The sequence below is a fragment of the Diplotaxodon limnothrissa genome, linkage group LG6 (assembly GCF_057381915.1).
Source record: "Diplotaxodon limnothrissa isolate DT_005_m linkage group LG6, D_limnothrissa_male_GT1.1, whole genome shotgun sequence".
In the NCBI taxonomy this organism is placed as follows: domain Eukaryota; kingdom Metazoa; phylum Chordata; class Actinopteri; order Cichliformes; family Cichlidae; genus Diplotaxodon; species Diplotaxodon limnothrissa.
In genome coordinates, this window is record NC_140601.1 from 36549276 (window position 1) to 36565529 (window position 16254).

General features: G+C 40.7%; 1 protein-coding gene across 6 annotated transcripts in view; it reads left to right on the forward strand.

The window, feature by feature from the left end:
• LOC146631131 (protein Dok-7-like) overlaps window positions 1–16254 on the forward strand; it is a 26944-nt gene continuing 10690 nt past the window's right edge. For 5 of the 6 annotated variants that reach the window (XM_085355157.1, XM_085355159.1, XM_085355160.1 and 2 more), the window contains exons 1-8: window positions 1–68; window positions 180–225; window positions 1023–1105; window positions 1760–1910; window positions 3587–3787; window positions 9292–9411; window positions 12025–12135; window positions 12700–13574. In XM_085355157.1, coding sequence (XP_085211283.1) covers window positions 15–68; window positions 180–225; window positions 1023–1105; window positions 1760–1910; window positions 3587–3787; window positions 9292–9411; window positions 12025–12135; window positions 12700–13574 — 1641 coding nt within the window. In that variant the 5' untranslated portion in view covers window positions 1–14. The remainder of the gene's footprint in view (window positions 69–179; window positions 226–1022; window positions 1106–1759; window positions 1911–3586; window positions 3788–9291; window positions 9412–12024; window positions 12136–12699; window positions 13575–16254) is intronic. The other variant, XM_085355158.1, reaches the window with a different exon arrangement.

Here is a 16254-nt window from a genome sequence, read left to right on the forward strand (position 1 = left end):
AACCATGACAGAAGATGACGGACACAGTTGTCGCGGAGGGACAAGTCAAGTTTAGAGATGGAAAAAAGGTTAATTCCACATATTTGCGTCTCATTTTTCACTTTAAATGTGCTCCCATGCCTCTAGGCCAAATACAGGAATCTCCTTTGTGATTTACTTCTTTCCAAACTTCTTCACAGTGGAAGACTCGGTGGGTCGTTCTTCGGAAGCCCTCTCCGGTCGCAGGTTCGTGTCTTTTTTGGCTTCACTTAATTCCCACCCAGATTTTAACATTTCCACGGTGACACTACGATCTGTTGATTGATTCGTGTAACGATGCACTAAACTCTTTGATTTTCCTCCACTTAAACTGATACCAACTTGTCAGTTGGTCTCTTGGCTGTGCGCCACTGAGCGCGTAACGCAACGTATCCGCGTAAACACGTGCGGACATTGTGCAATGCATCAGGTCAATCGATCGAGTGAAGGTATTTTCTGTAATTGATCAGAAAAAATTTGAGTCTGGATATTAAATCCTGGAGGGGGACTTTTGGTGCCAGTTCGAATTAGGGTTAATAATTTGAAAACCTCTCAGTCAAAATCATAAACTGTCACAGTGCATTGTCTTCTCTGTAGCTTGCCATGACTGGGGGCGCATGTCTTGAAATCTAAACAGAGATTAATTTGAGATGCTGTGGAGACAGACATAGATCCTCTGAGCATACAAAAACATATGGCCCAGTGCGCTGCTGCTCTGTCCCTGGAAGAAAAAAATGGCAAGAGTGGTGGGAATAATGGGCAACTCTGCTCTGTACCCTGTGACTGTGCTTGTGTGTGTCAAAACCTGTGTGAGCTTGTGGCTCGCTTTCATTATAAGCTGGATCAATTCATTGTTTTAGGGTTTGTTATGACAGCTGTGCCATAGTAGACAGCAGGCATGCAGCAGGGATTACAACAAGTGACACTTGTATTATTCTGCTATTAAACACGAAATGTACTTTTGACTCTGTCGGCCTGTAATGTTTTTCTCCGCACGTGGTCAGACTGCCTGTCCTTGCTGGTGTATAAGAAGAAAGGGAAGGAGAAGGGCAGCGGCCACAAGGAGAGGCTGAATGTAACACTGGAGGTAAGTTAAGCAGCAGAACAAAGCCTGGCTGTCTCTGATCTCAAGTGCAGGTGCTCTGTACTGGTAGCAGCTCTTTAGTAGTTCTCCTTCACATAAATAAGCCTTTCTAAGCTACAGCTTTTAGGAGACTGCTGTCTCTTCTAGGTACTATAATGTAAATGCCACATGGATAGATAAGGGTAAAGTGGGTTTTGGAGTAAGCTGCTCAAATAGTCAAAAGGGAACTAAAGATGAATAGGGGCACTTTCTGAAAATACCCAATAGGGATGACTCATACTTATTTATCCTCTATATATTAAAAAATAAAAGCAACTTCAAAGTGCACATCATCAGTATCTGAATGAACTCTTTTGTAGAAACAATGTGATCTCATCAGTAAACTGACACCAAATGAACCGGAAGTTTACACACGCTCTTGTAAAATAAACAAGCTGTTTTCTCTGAATCGAGATCTCACTCGTTGATATTACAAATCTTTTTGAGCTTTGGTGTCATGTCCCCAAAAAGCTAGAAAAGTATTACACCTGATGTCAGAATTTCATCTATCTGACCTGAGTTACTCCAGACTAGATCTGTTCCATCTCCATTCAATTTCTAAGGAGCATATCAGTAGTAAAACGCAAACTCTACCTTTGGTTTACTCTGCTTCTTCAGGGGATCTGTGGCGTGGAGCCAGGGCTCGGATACGATGGCGTGTCCTACACCCTCTCCATCCTTTGCTTGGCACACATGCTGGTCCTTGGGTTCAACAACCGGGACACCCTGCTGGCCTGGGATGCCCGCATCCGCTACAGCTTGGGAGAAGGTCAGTGGTTTGGCCTTGTGTAGGTGTAGCATTCTCTAAGTAGAATAGTAGCTCTAGTAGTTGTAGTTATTGTCTCATGACTGCTCATAAGAGTATTTTCCTTGATCTCTGTTGATCTGACCAGAAGCTTACTTTTAATAAAAAATGTGTGGAGAGGCAGAAATTTCAGCAGATTCTACAGACTTAATTGACTTATTGTCATTATTCACTGTTCAAATACTCCTTTTTAAAAATTTAGAGCATTGTATTCTTACTTATCTACTGAATTGAATTGAATTTCTCACACTGCAAACAGTAAACTTTGAAAGTGATCCTCTGTGTGTAAACTTGTGTAAATACATCCCAATTTCCTCATTATAAGGGATATTGAAAAGTAAAGCAATGATAGAAATATATCACCGGTACAGTTTAAAAGGAAAACAAAAACTATTCCAGCCGAACATTTCAAACAGCCATAAATACGAGTGTTTAATCTATTATTTAAAACTCTCAGTTATATCTCAGTAGTTGGCCTAAAATCGTCCCGCTGAGAACTTTCAGAAACACTCTGATCCTGTTCAGTGTTTCTCCTAAACTAGTCTTATTAACCATCACCAATATTAATAACTTATTGAAGCTCGGGTCTAATTTTGAACAGCCATGCTGTGAGATGAACTGATATTTCTTTTGAGCAGCACCAGCTGGTCCTATCACTGCTTATATTTCTAAACATTTCTCTGACCATGCAATTCATCCTCCTCCTCCTAAAATATCACCTTCAGGATATTTACAAATGTCCATCTTGTTCCTTAATGTTATTATCCACAAGCATTCTGATCCTCCACCACTACGTAGAAGTCACACAGTGTTATCTACCTTTGAAATCCACAAATGGCCGGTTCTTGATTTGCCTTTTAGGTTGTAATGTCACAGAGCATTATTTTTTTTGCCAGTCTAAGTATTAAGATTAAATCTTAGAAATATTTTGGGTTAACATCACTCAATAAAACTGAGCACTTTTGTTTTCTGGAAACTATCTCCCCTCAATTTACACTGCTGTTTAAGCTGCCAGTTTTTTAAAATTATTATTTTTATTATTTTGCTTTTGCCTGTAAAGCTCCCTTCTGTTTCACATTATTTCATCATTGGAGTATTTAGCTCCTCTCAAAGCCTCAAAGCCTGCTTGTTGCTCTAGCTCTTCGCTCAGGGCGACAAAGTGAGCTTGATCTATTACGTCTTTACATAATGTTTCTTTGAAAGTGTTTTTTTATAGATTTTTAGATGATTTATTTTGTGCTTAGTCACCTACACGGTGAAGGATAATTCCTATCATTTACTTGGCTCTTTCACTCCCATGCTTGTACTCTGTATGTGGCACTGTGCAGTACATGGCTTTGAGAGGGAGAGGCAGTCCTTGGCACCGCACTGGGGCCATCTGCACAAACTGGGCAATGACAAATTGCAGCCTGCCAGGCTTAAAAAACTGCTCAATCATTATTGCCACAGTCATCAGTTACGTGGTGCATATGTGTTTATGCACGTGTGTGTTTTTATGCTCCACCTCATTTGTTACGTGATGGATGTGCTGCACGATCAGTGGCACTTTAGTTGTCTGCAGCCTAAGTGATTCGAAGCCATCATGATTGCATGGCCATGAAACGCTCTTTTCAAATGTCTGTCTTTCTTCTCCCTGCCAGTCCACAGGTTTAGCGTCAACGTTGAACCAGGTACCAAACTGGAAAGCGGTCCTGCGTCACTCCACCTGTGCAACAACTTGCTGGTCCTCACCAGAGGCCTCCCTCCCGTCGTCGTTGGCCACTGGAAGTTGTCGGCGTTACGTCGCTACGGTGCTGTGCCAAATGGCTTCGTGTTCGAGGGAGGGACTCGGTGTGGATATTGTAAGTATCTGGTGGACTGAGAAGCTTTAATTTATTTAGCCCTACAGCCTGCACCCAGAAATGAAACACTCTGACATTACCAAGTGAAAAATCATCACTCACAGTGCCGTACTACATCACGTCCTTTGATGTTATTATTTGTTATGTTTTAGTGGATGATGTCAGATCAGAGATTACAAAACTTCAATGCGATCTCAGTCCCTCAGAATCAAAGACCTTTATATGTTCAGTCAGGTGAAATCTGACATTGTCGACATATAGACATGAAAGGGCTTGTACGTTGACAAAACAGGCCCACATTTATAAAGTGTTCTGGAGCTTTTGATCATGTTACATGACCTTCCTCAGCAGATGAAACTTCCCCTTTTGTCATGAAATTACAGATGTTTTTCTTCTTTTTCTCCATTCTTGACGTATTAGCCTAAGCTGAAAAGTTCATTTTGGAAACTGTAGTTGAGAAAACAGTTTCACTGTTCATTCAGTTGCTGTTGCACTCATTGCTTTCAATCATATTCTATTGCAGTAATTTAAAGCTCCAAAAGAACTACTAAATGAACTGACAGTCCATTTAATACATTTTTTAAAAATTTTTAAATATAAAATCATACAAGGTGTGAGCTCGAATGACCACAGAGAAAACTGTGCCTGGTTAATCACAGATTGTGCTCGTCCTCTAGAGACAACCCGAGTATATTCACGGAAATTCAAGGTCTCACTCACTCAAGTGGAAATTGCACACTGAAGGACGCAACAGAAGAAAGTCACCGCCCGTGAGAATTCATTCAGCCACCAAAGACAGATGTTCATCTTAACAATACTTGAAGCTCAACTTTAAAATCTAACCAACCGTTCTTTAGTTAATTCTTTGGTCCAGAAACAGTTGATAGAGTGCACAATCACAGCAGCAGTTCCACTTTTAAAAAGGTCTTTACTTAGGTTAATATAACCTCCTTTAAAGTTTGCTTCAGTGCTCACGGGTTAATAGAGCTGTCACACTAACGCTAACACACCTTTGCAAAAACGTGATTTATTACAAGTGTTTATAGCGTAACTATATCCACTTTCTATGTATGAACCCTCCACACTGCCCACCTGCCCACCAAATAATGGCATGTATGTGTGTGTTTGTGTTGTTGCCAGGGTTTAGATATCCTCTGAATGTCCAGCTCATGTGGGCATGAATGTAAAGAATGACTGGCAGCTTTATGTTTTTAGGTGGGATGTGTGTGTGTGTGTGTGTGTGTGTGTGTGTGTGTGTGTGTGTGTGTGAATTAGAGAGGGAGGGGCCAGATACATGGACAAAGGTGATAATGGAACCTGTTTGAAGTTTTCAAGTTGCTGTCACCCAGGTATCTGGAAATACAAGATTAAATTTTTCATTTAGTTAGAACTCTTTGTCCTTGTATGCTGCTTTGCGATTGTCTGTGTTTTTGAGTGTGTGTGTGTGTGTACAAGAATAACCACAAGGTCTGGTTTCAGTGTTCTGATGAGCAACATCTATAAATACCAGTCACTCCCCTGTAGTGGACACTCAGCCAGTCACAAATTCCCTGGTGGCTGCATGTCCAATCATAGTTTTCCCCTTCATCTGATCTGCATATTACCCAGCAGTCACAGGGGCAGTAGGAAGAGACTCTCTTGGCATAGCACGAGAAGCAGAAAGATGTGAGAGTCGAGTAGGCAACTGACATTCCTTGCATGAGTGCAAGGTAAAGCGGAGTGTTAGTTTACATTTTCACATGTTTATTTGTAGTTGGTGAGTACATGTGACACGTCCACACCGAGCAGTAGTTTTGTGGAGTGCAGGCTTTCAACATTTCGCATCTAACTCTACCAGACACCTCGCCAGAGCTAATCTATAGAGGCTATAACGAAAACTGATATTTTTTTGCAGAATGAACATCATATTTTTGGGCCATGCCTTGTTCTCTGTAGATCCTCTTGTAAATGCTCTCATGAAACTGGAAACAATGCTTTCTAAATAAGCCAGAAGAGCCACACTTTAACGTCAACGAAGGAAGAGTGGTACAGTGGTTAGCATTCTCATATCTAGTGTCAGTGTCACTGCTGGTAGCATGAGGCGACACCTACAGATGTTGCACAGGCAATCCAGCTCCTCCAGGATGGCACATCAATACGTGCTACTGCCAGAAGGTTTGTCTCCCAACACAGTCTCAAGAGCATGGAGGAGATTTTAGGAGAGAGGCTGGAGATCTGTCAGAATACTAAAAAAAAGACCTTCAGTGGCCCTCTGGTGTGAATGTCTCTGACAAAACCATCCAGGACCAAACTTCGCCTGTCGCCTGAGGGCCCGACATCCTCTATGGACCCTGCACCTACTGGCTAGCACTACTGGAACTGGCAGGTCTACCACTGGGACCCTGTGCTTTTCACATATTAGGTTCTCCCTGTGAACACATGACAGGCCTGAAAAGGTCTGGAGAAGCCATGGAGAATGTTATGCTGCTTATAACATTTTGTTGGTCACAGACCTCTACAGGCTAGAGAATGGCACACTGACTGCCAGGTATCAGAATGTGGTCCTTGGACTTACTGACAGAGCATACAGTGCTGCATCATGATCCACAACAGGGCCCGGCCTCTTGTGTCAAGAGTGCAACTTTTCCTGGATGTTGAAGAAATGAATACCATTAGTCCCTGGCCCACACCTGCCTGAACTAAATCCATTTGAACACCTCTGGGAAATTATGTTTTCATTGTTGCCAGGCATGCATACAAGCATGTGGGGGGCATACAAACCAGGCAAAATGGCCTAGCCTGCTGAATCTTTTTTCACTTTGAATTCAGCACTCTGCAGGCCGACAAATTTAATATCCATCAAATGACGTGGTATTTTTTCGTTCCTAACACATTACCCAGTCCATATCAGTATAAGTATCCAGCATGATATTTTTCCCAGTTGAGATCTAAAGTGTTTTCAAACTGTTCCCTGAATTTTGCTTAAGTTGTGTGTTTTCTGCTGCAAATATTGTGCGATTCCTTTACCACTCTATGCTTGGGGATACTTGGTAATAAAATATGAGTGTATTTAGCTCTACTCGAGTTATCAGTCTCATTAAATCTGTTCAGTAAGCAGAGGAAATTATACTGTTTATCACTCCGCTTTTAATCATGGATAATCTTATGATCTCTATTCATCATTGGAGAAATCACAGCGCTCTTTCACAGACCAGCAATTTTGTGTGGTCCTCTTTGTAAATTTTAAAGGTTCCCAGAAGATTATTATAACATCATCAGTGCAAAGATGTGCAAATGAATTGGAATAATTATGCTAAATGAGACTAACAGTTCTGTGGCCCTTTTTTGCTACAGAAAGCTGGTAGAACTGCTCTTGCTCTTGTCAAGTCCTGCAGTACTTTCTGCTGCATCTGCATTTTCAAAGTCGGCTTCAGAATTAAAGACATGCACTGTAGTAATGATGACAAGCCTTTTTAGTGTCATGGGCACTAATCATGCACACTCAGATAGCCAACAGACCAGGCGGTCCTTTGGGATAGCAGTAATCAGTAATCAGGTCTTCACGGTTGCCTGTTGGGTGTGTGCCTTGGGTTGTAGAGTCACATGCATGCACTTTGTAGCAGTGTAAAGTGATATCAGAACCCCTTCTATTAGATGTGATAATGAGGCCACTGTGTTCTGTAATCGATGATGTTTGGAAGAGAGCCTGCATCTTAGCTGGATGGATATTTCCTGGCTTATCAGGGCCGCACATGTTCACGGCGACCTGGTTACACAGAAACTCACGCACATCCACACACGCGTCTTTATGCACACATGCAGAGACGTAAATGACGCTCCGCAGAGTTTGGATCGCCGTCAAGTCCTGTGATCCAGATAAAAGCAATTTTAAGCTCACATGCTATGTCAGCAATTGTTCAGTGCCTCTCAGTGGGTAATGGCACACCCACCCCGATCTTGTAGTATGTTAATGCACGTGTTACAGCATTTTTCTTTCGTGTCGTACATTGCACACTTTTTTCCATCCTTTAGTTTATTCCCTGTTCTCTTGATGAAAGGGCATTTTAAAAGTAAATCTAACTTTAGCAACTCTCTTGTCTTTTGATAAAGTGTCAAGTGATCCACAGAGGTTAAAATGTCTCTTGCTGTCTCAATCTGTCATTAGAAATGATTTTTTTCTCTTGAAGTGAAACAGTCAAAGCCATCGGGCATCCTTCAGTAGACTGGGTGTTGGATCAAAACCAAACAATGAAAATCCAGCAGATATTAAAAACAGACTGACTGACTGGACAAGTCTTCTTAAAATAGTTTTTAGTTAGTTTAGATGAACACAAATCCCCTGCACACAGGAATGTTTTTTTTCTTGTTTTCAGTGGAAAACGCCGCCGCAACAAGCAAATAAAAACCTGTTTCTTTGAAGATGAATTGTCATACAGCAGAGTTTTGTAAATTTGTGAGAAATAAATGAGAAGTAGGTACAAAAAGGTCTCATCGCTACAACAGCCCCAGAGATAATTGCAGAAAAAAAGAGTTTATTTCAACCTAACATATACCAGTTACTCTGACTGCTACGATGTGTCTTCTTTGTTTAAAGGGGGGCTAATATTATGCTAATTTCCACCTCCGTATTTTTTTGTATGATTCATAGGTCTAATAGCTCTCACTCTCTCTCACACACATACACACTTTTTTAGCAAAGTGCTTGCTTTCATAGGTCTTGTGGTGGAAAACTGACTGAAGCAGTGTGTCGCTATCACGCTGTTCCACTGACTCAGGGAAAATGCAACACATAATTCAGCTAATGCATTTCCATTACATTTAATGTTCAGTGGTGATATAAACGAGAAACTCTTTTCAATTATTCAGTCTGAGGAGCCACACGGTCATCTGAAAGCATATTGTACCAGCGCTCCTTATTTATTAAAGGAGGGGGCACAATTTCTTTGTGACATTTGGGTTTTTCCTTTAAGAAAATTACTACTATTGAAAATACATTTAAAAGACTGAGTGGCATTATTTAGGACTGAATGATGTTATCATGCCAATAGATTGTGTGTACAATTTTCTGTTTGGGATTCTGAGCTGCTTTTATATTAACAGCAAACTCAGTTTCATACGTTTGTTTTCTTTCTTAGCCAAAACCCTGAGTAATGCCTTGATTTATGGCTGTTTCCCCCCCCCCCTAAATGTTTGTAGCGTGAAGTTTTGATGTTACATTATTATTATTTTTTTTTTTTACTTATTTTTTCCCTTCCTTTTGTTTTCACTGACATCCACCTCTGTGTGGGTTTTATAGGAGAGTGGGAGCTTGAATTGATAGACATTTTATGTAACCTTTAAAAAAATAGCTTTGCCTTCACAGCAGGCTTCTGAACCACAGTGAATATTATTTGACCTTGTTTAAAAATGTTTCACTCAATATTTCAGCAATTTACTACAGCAGTTTTCTCACTTCTGCTGTCTGTTATATTATTTATTAAACTGCTTTTTATGGTATACACATTATCTCCTCTTCGCTTGTCCAGGGGCTGGTGTTTTCTTCTTGTCCTGTTCAGAAGGAGAGCAGATCAGTTTCCTATTCGACTGCATCGTCAGGGGCATCAACCCCAGCAGGGCACCACATGGCCTGCAACCTGACCTGCCAGGTAAAAACACTTAGAAACTGCAAACAGAACACAAGTGAAATTTGTCAGGAATATGTTTACAAAAGTGTGCAAGTAAAAAAATGTAGGTAAAAGATGGACAGGCCTTGGTGATAAGACTGTGGACAGCTGTTGTGGTGGTGATGTGTTTTACTTTAGTCCTTAATAGTCCCACATTTTCAGAGGATCAGAAATAATCAGTCTGTTTGTGTAATTTTATATATGAGCCCGAAAGCAATGCCAGTATAAGCTGGGATAGCTAGGAAGCTATTATTTCCATGTTTAGAAGAACAACTTCCAAACAAGTCAAGGACACTTGACTCGGTTTGTGACTTCCATGAAAAGATTTACCGCCTGTTTCCTGCACATGTTTAACATTTGTGTCAGGCGCCACAGTAACAGAAACACCACATGCTTTATGCCCCCAAGACTCATGCTGTAGATTAAGGGTGTCATTCCTTTGTGTGTGACTTGTGCTTTACTGTAATATATTTCTAATTCCACAGTAATTTTTGCTCCAGGAACTGAATAGAGAGTTTGAATAAACATTACCTTAGCATCAACGTATAATTTTTACAGTTTGTAGTGAAATGAACATTGACACAGCATTGCACATTAGCTAGCATTACTACACTTTTTCTGCATTCAAACTTAAAATAGTATGTCTTTTTTCACCCGGACCCATTTCCCCCCCAGTCATCCATCATACTGGAAGTCTCTGAAGAATTATTTATATCTCACATGTCAGTAAGCACAGCGCTGTACTGAAGTTTTATACCACTGAGGACAAATATCAGTCCTAAGACTTGTTCTTCTTTAACAGCAAGGGCTTTGCCAGCTTACTAGGACAGGTTTTTATCTGCGTTAACATTTGCATACTGAATCTATGCTTTTCCTCATATTCTCTGCCTGTTGTTGTTTCATTTCTTTGTGTATTCCCTCTTTAGATTAGCTGAATTATGTGAAATCATAGCCAGGAATAATAAATATTCTTGAACTCATGCATAAGACAAACAAACAAAACAGAAGAGCCAGTGATTAAAAACATTGCTCCATAGCCCCCCAGTACTGTTCAGTAGCTCCAGAGGATACCTTTAAATATAGTGTTTAGGTAGGTCTATACATTTCTGAACAGTGACAAAAGTTGGAAACTATGTATAAGAATGACTCATGAAAATGTCTGTGTAGGTTCTCAGTCATCAAGGTCACGGCAGTACAAAGAGCCTGGAAAGAAAGAGACTGGACTTCTCTAAGTTTCTTTTTCCTTTCCAAGCTCCTTATACTCATGAAAATGATAAATGCAGTACTGTTCAGCTAAAGCTGCAAATTCTGCACTTTAAGCCCACATTCATTACATAACTTTATGCGCTACATATTTTATTTTTCGCTTACTATAAATCTATATTTAAAGATAAACATTGCAAGTGCAAATACTGGTATTGGAGTAAAACATGTGTACAGACAAACTAGGACTAGATCAAACAAAATCAGGGCAAATAGCTGTGTGAATGCGTTGAATATCTGGGTCAACCAGTTTGACAGGAATGGGGGAAAAATGAATTCCAGGTTGAAAATAAACCAAAGTTTATTCCAGCATTAACCAGCCTGCGTCATCAGCTATGAGGCCCACTGTAACCCCACTGTGACATTCAGTGCTGAGAACTGGCTATAATTAGTCAAGTAGCTACATTAGCAAATGTTAGCTGACACCTCACATAGTGTAGTGAAGAAACTTGGCATCTACATATTAGCATTAGCTGCTGGAGTCCAGGGAGTAGAGTTCCAGGTGTTAGGTTGTTGACACCTATACAAGCACCCACTGACCCACTGCAATGTGCGGACACTGGCGTGCACACACACTGGTGCGCACACACAAACAGGAGCCATGCTGCCCCTCTAACACTCACTCACCTCTACAGTATGTATATATAGCAGGAATTAGGAGTGTAATTAGCAAGGTTTTACACAAAATTAGTGTTGTAACAGATTGTCGAGGCGCCTATAGCGTCCTCGGGAGATGTTAAATTTACAAGCTGTTGAAAGAATTAGATGGACACACACACACATGCACACACACTCATATTTTAAAGAGCAGTCTGATAAATGCAGCAGATGTCTTACAACTTTAGTTTTGATTTTATACATTTTGTATTAAGATCACAGCAGCATCTGAAATATACTTAACACAATGAAACACTTTATTATTGTGCTTAAAAAAAGTCAAATGTCAATGGCCTGGTGTTTTATTCTGCAATGTAACTTCATGTGAAACTAAAAGCACACTCCACCATTCAGTAGAACCACCTTTCGTAGTAGTAACTTGAAGTATAATTTTCATGAACTTATTAAATCATCTCATTGTTGTGGACGAATTTCGGCCATGTCTTCTTTACAGTGTCGGTAGATTGAGGTTTGTAGGTGTGTCCTACCTTTCCGCCCTGTTTCTGCTCCCATCCCGATTTTTAGATTTGTTGCTGTCATCAACTTAAAAGCAAAAACAAAAACAATGAGCTAACATTTTTCATTAAATAGTAAAATGTCTCAGATTTCTGTGTTGTAAAGTATGGCTTAATGAGATTTGCAAATAACTGTTCATTCAATTATTTATTTACGTAGCAGATCCCAGTGCCGATCCAGCTTCAGCAGAGGAACGAATCAACCTCGAGGCATCAGTGCTGGAGAAAAGACTGAGCATGTTGTCTCAGTGCAGCTTAGCAAGCAGCACAGGTACGTTATTTTGTAAAGTTCACCTCAGCTTATACAGCCAACACATAACTCTTTTCATAATGTTTCATAAGGAAAAATTGCATCATCTGAGGACCTTCAGATGTTTCTGTGAACTATGAATCTCTTTCACGTTGTTGCTCCGTGCATATTTGGACCGCTGACCTGACCACACAGTCGTTTAATCCCTGCTCTATATTCATGCTGCTATTTCGGGATTTTCATCGTAATTATGTGTGTACATATGTGAATGTCAGTATAGTCAGAGCAGATGATTCATGTCTGCTGAGAGTTAGTGAAATAAATATTTCCTTTTCCTGCCTGCACTGATTAGCAGCACCTGTTAATGACCTGTACTGTAATTAATGAGCAGATGATTGAACACTGACTTCACAGAGTTGTAATAATTTGCCCACAGCACCAAGTTAAAGGTGTGATTTATATATTATTGATTAAACATCACTATCTGCAGTTTAACTTGGCGTTTGGTGCTTACAAACTGATTTATTTCAGTGTGTGTCTCACTTATTACTCATTACAGTCAATTACCTTTCTCTCCCTCTTCAGCCTCCTCTTACAGCTGCAGTACATCTGTTGCTGGAGATGACCACAGCAGTATTTCCAGCTCTTCCTCCAGTCAATCAGATGCGAGCTATGGAAGCAGACTTCCAGTGTGGGCGGAGCCATTAGGCAGACTGCACCTCTCCAGTGAGACAGCTTCAAGCTCTTCCACGCTGAAAGCACTGGCCAGTTCAGATGACCGGCTTTATTCTGCTGTAGTGGGAGGCTCCAGGAGCCATCCCTCCTCCACCCACATCCATCCTCGCGGTCTCCATGACAGCGGGCGGCAGAGTTCATTAGACAGTGGGATTGGGATAGCAACAGGCAGCCACTCTTCTTACTCAGGGAGCTATTCCTCATGTACGGGGAGTCTGGACATGGCCAGCGGGGGAGTAGGGGAGGAATTTGGCTCGGTGGCCAGCCTTCCTCCTGCTCCTTCTTTTCCTTCCTCACCTCCTTCTGCACCACCGCCAACTCCTCCTTCTTCTCCTTTTCAACCCATGCTTATCCCAGAGGGGAACACAGCCTCCTGTTCCTGCTCCTCCAGATCTGCATCTCGTACATCTCGAAGGCATAGTGAAGAATACCGGATTCCCAGTCTGCTTAGACTGTGGTATGATACCCCCAGGAGTCTGCTCCGAGCTCAACCTCAAAAGAAGCCATGGTCCCACGGAGCCCAGTCTGAGCTCAGCAAAGACAATAAGAGCAGTGGAGATGGAGGTGATGGTCAGGGACAAGGAGGAGTGATGGCTCAGCGTCAAGTCATGATGCAGCGCTCACACTCCTGGGGTAGCGAGAGGGCGCCCTCTGTGGACAGTGAGGGGAGGGCCACACCCAGACCCTTGTTGGTCCCTGGAGGCTTGTTTAATGCAGAAAAGCAGGTACAGGGAGGGTCACAGTGTTTCACTCCCTCATTCTGTTCTCTCTGCTGTTTCCATAAAGAAACAAAACAAATGAAATACTAATAATTACCAATCATTAAGTTAATCACTCTTGCTAATCATGCTATACTTTGCCCCCACTAATGCAAATCTCCATAACTCACTAAATAAACCCACTATGGCGTATTTCTATTCTTATGCTATTAAAAGAGATCTTATGTAACTCTCCTGTGTAAATAGGCAAGAACGTGCTCCCAAGTAGAGTTTGGAAGTTATGGGAATAGGAAAGAGAGCAAGATGACTATAAGTGATATTCCTGAAAATCTGGGACCTGTTGTCAAAAATATTTAGCTCTACTAGAGTTGAGGTACCTCAGTGAAATTAGTAGAAAATAAATAATTCCCTGTCTAATAAAAGAAAACCTTCTGTGTTCAAACCCCTATTTGTGTGAAAGTACTGAAACATTATTATTTATTATTGCATTTAAAGAAGTATAGTCAATCATTTTGCAGAATAAGACCCTGAGTTACTAAAATACAACACAAAAATATCACTCGCCAGATTTTTTCCTGCTTTCAAAGAGACATTTTAATGTCATCATGTCTAGAAAACATATAAACAATTTTATCATGTAGTTTTTTTTTTTAATTTCAGCTTCATTTGTATTTTTATTTATCTTTCAACGGTAAAAGAATCCTCAGAAAACTTCCTGGATCAACGTCAAGTAAAGGTGAATCAAATCTGTCTGTAACTTAAAAAACAGACAAATCAACCACCTTAGGGCAGCAAATAAGCCTGAATCACATCCCTCAAAGGTTCAAAAACACTGGTTTTATTAATAAAATCTATAATGTTCTATTTTATGTTCTTTAATTAAAATAAAAATAAACCACAGCTGTTAATGCTGTGATATATATGCAACATCTGCAGAAAAAAGTTAAACTATTGTATTTACATCCACCTACCTTACCTTACCTTACCTTACCTATCAATAATTCTATGTAGACCGAATACTCCAATTATCTATTTAGTATTTTTTCTCTTTAATGTCAGAAATTCTGTTGCTAGTAAAATCAAGAGGAAAAATATTTAAGAGCTTGGATTAAAACAGAAACTTGCAGTGGAAGTTAGTTGAAAGTGGAACACCAACACCTGCTAAAATATACCCTTAAACAGTAATTTGGTGACTTTTTTAGTGGGTTTTCTTTTTAAATTAATAGCACCAGAGATCTCAACTTAAGTCTATTTTAATAAGTCTATGGTCTATTTTCCTAAAGCACTTTTCCTCTGTTTGCCCTCTGCTTCACAGTATTACATAACCCTGCAGTGTTTGCAACTGATGCAGCAGCGCTTCAAGCAGCAATTATCTGGCCTTTTCACATAGACACCACTACTTGCTTTGGAACTAATGACTAACTTGGGTGGCTGCTTTTGTAATTGTGATTTACAGTACAGTCGATGCTTTAAAGGATCATTAGGAAGCTGAAAAAACTGTGGAGGGGAGAAAAAATCTGCCAGAGGAGCAGAAAAGTAGGAAGAATGAATTTCTCTATAAAATATTCTGTTCTGTGATTCAAGCTGAGGCGCTCTAGCATTGCAAACCCTTATCGATGTATCACAGGGCTTTAGGGACAAAACTTTTTTCCTTTCATTTGTTTTAAAATGTGATTTCTTTTTCGCTTCGTTCTGTTCTACAGTGCGGTGCTTTTCTGCACTTGCAGCATGCTTCCTGTGTCTCTTCCATATGGGCAGTTTAGGGTCCAAATGATTTTAGATGCCTTTGGCCTGAAAACCACAGGGTGAGGAACCATGGTGAGAAGACTTAGAAACAGGCAGAAGTATGTGTGAACCAAAGCCAGGTTCTTCTCACTGTGAGGTGACAGTTCCACCCGCTGAGCCACTCAATCGCCCATATAGGAAAACAAAATCAGTGTGGGTGTCTGTCGCACACCTGTCTCGAGCTGGCGTTGTTTTTGATTTTCATACTTTTGTCTGAAACCTCAAATGCTCTCAGAAGAGACTTTCCCACATTGTGTGTAATTAATTTTTTGATGGGTTGTGAAAAGCGCTTCCCCCTTGTAACAGGCAAATTATCATCAGAACAGGAGAGGAAACAGCATGTCTTGTGATTTCTGACAGGTTGTGTAGGAGTGTGTGTGTGTTCATTATACAGCGTGCATGCTGCAGAGAGTGAGAGGGAGCAAAGGGGACTGAAAAAGTTAATAAGTAGTGATGAAACTGGCTGAAATCCTCAGAGAGGAGAATCCCACTGTGTGAAACACAAATGAGTTTTCCTTATTTTCATTCCTCAAGAGTTGGTGGTTCAGTGTAGCAGAAACTCAGCGTCCTTCATGTTTGGTAATGGTTAGAATACCTAAATTCTAGGGGTGCAACGATACTCGTATCGATATTGAACCGTTCGATACAGTGCTTTCGGTTCGGTACGCATATGTATCGAACAATACAAAATTTGTAATTTATTTTATCAACTTTCCTTCTGACGATGCTGTCTGTGTTGAGCGCTCAGTGAATCTGCGTTCGACTACTCCGCCTAGGCTGCACTGTCGAGCGCAGATCCACTGAGCGTTCAACACAGACAGCATCGTCAGAAGGAAGAGCGCAGGGCAAGCTAGCGAGACAGAAGTTAAGCTCTCCTTGCAACATGGCAAATTGAACCTCC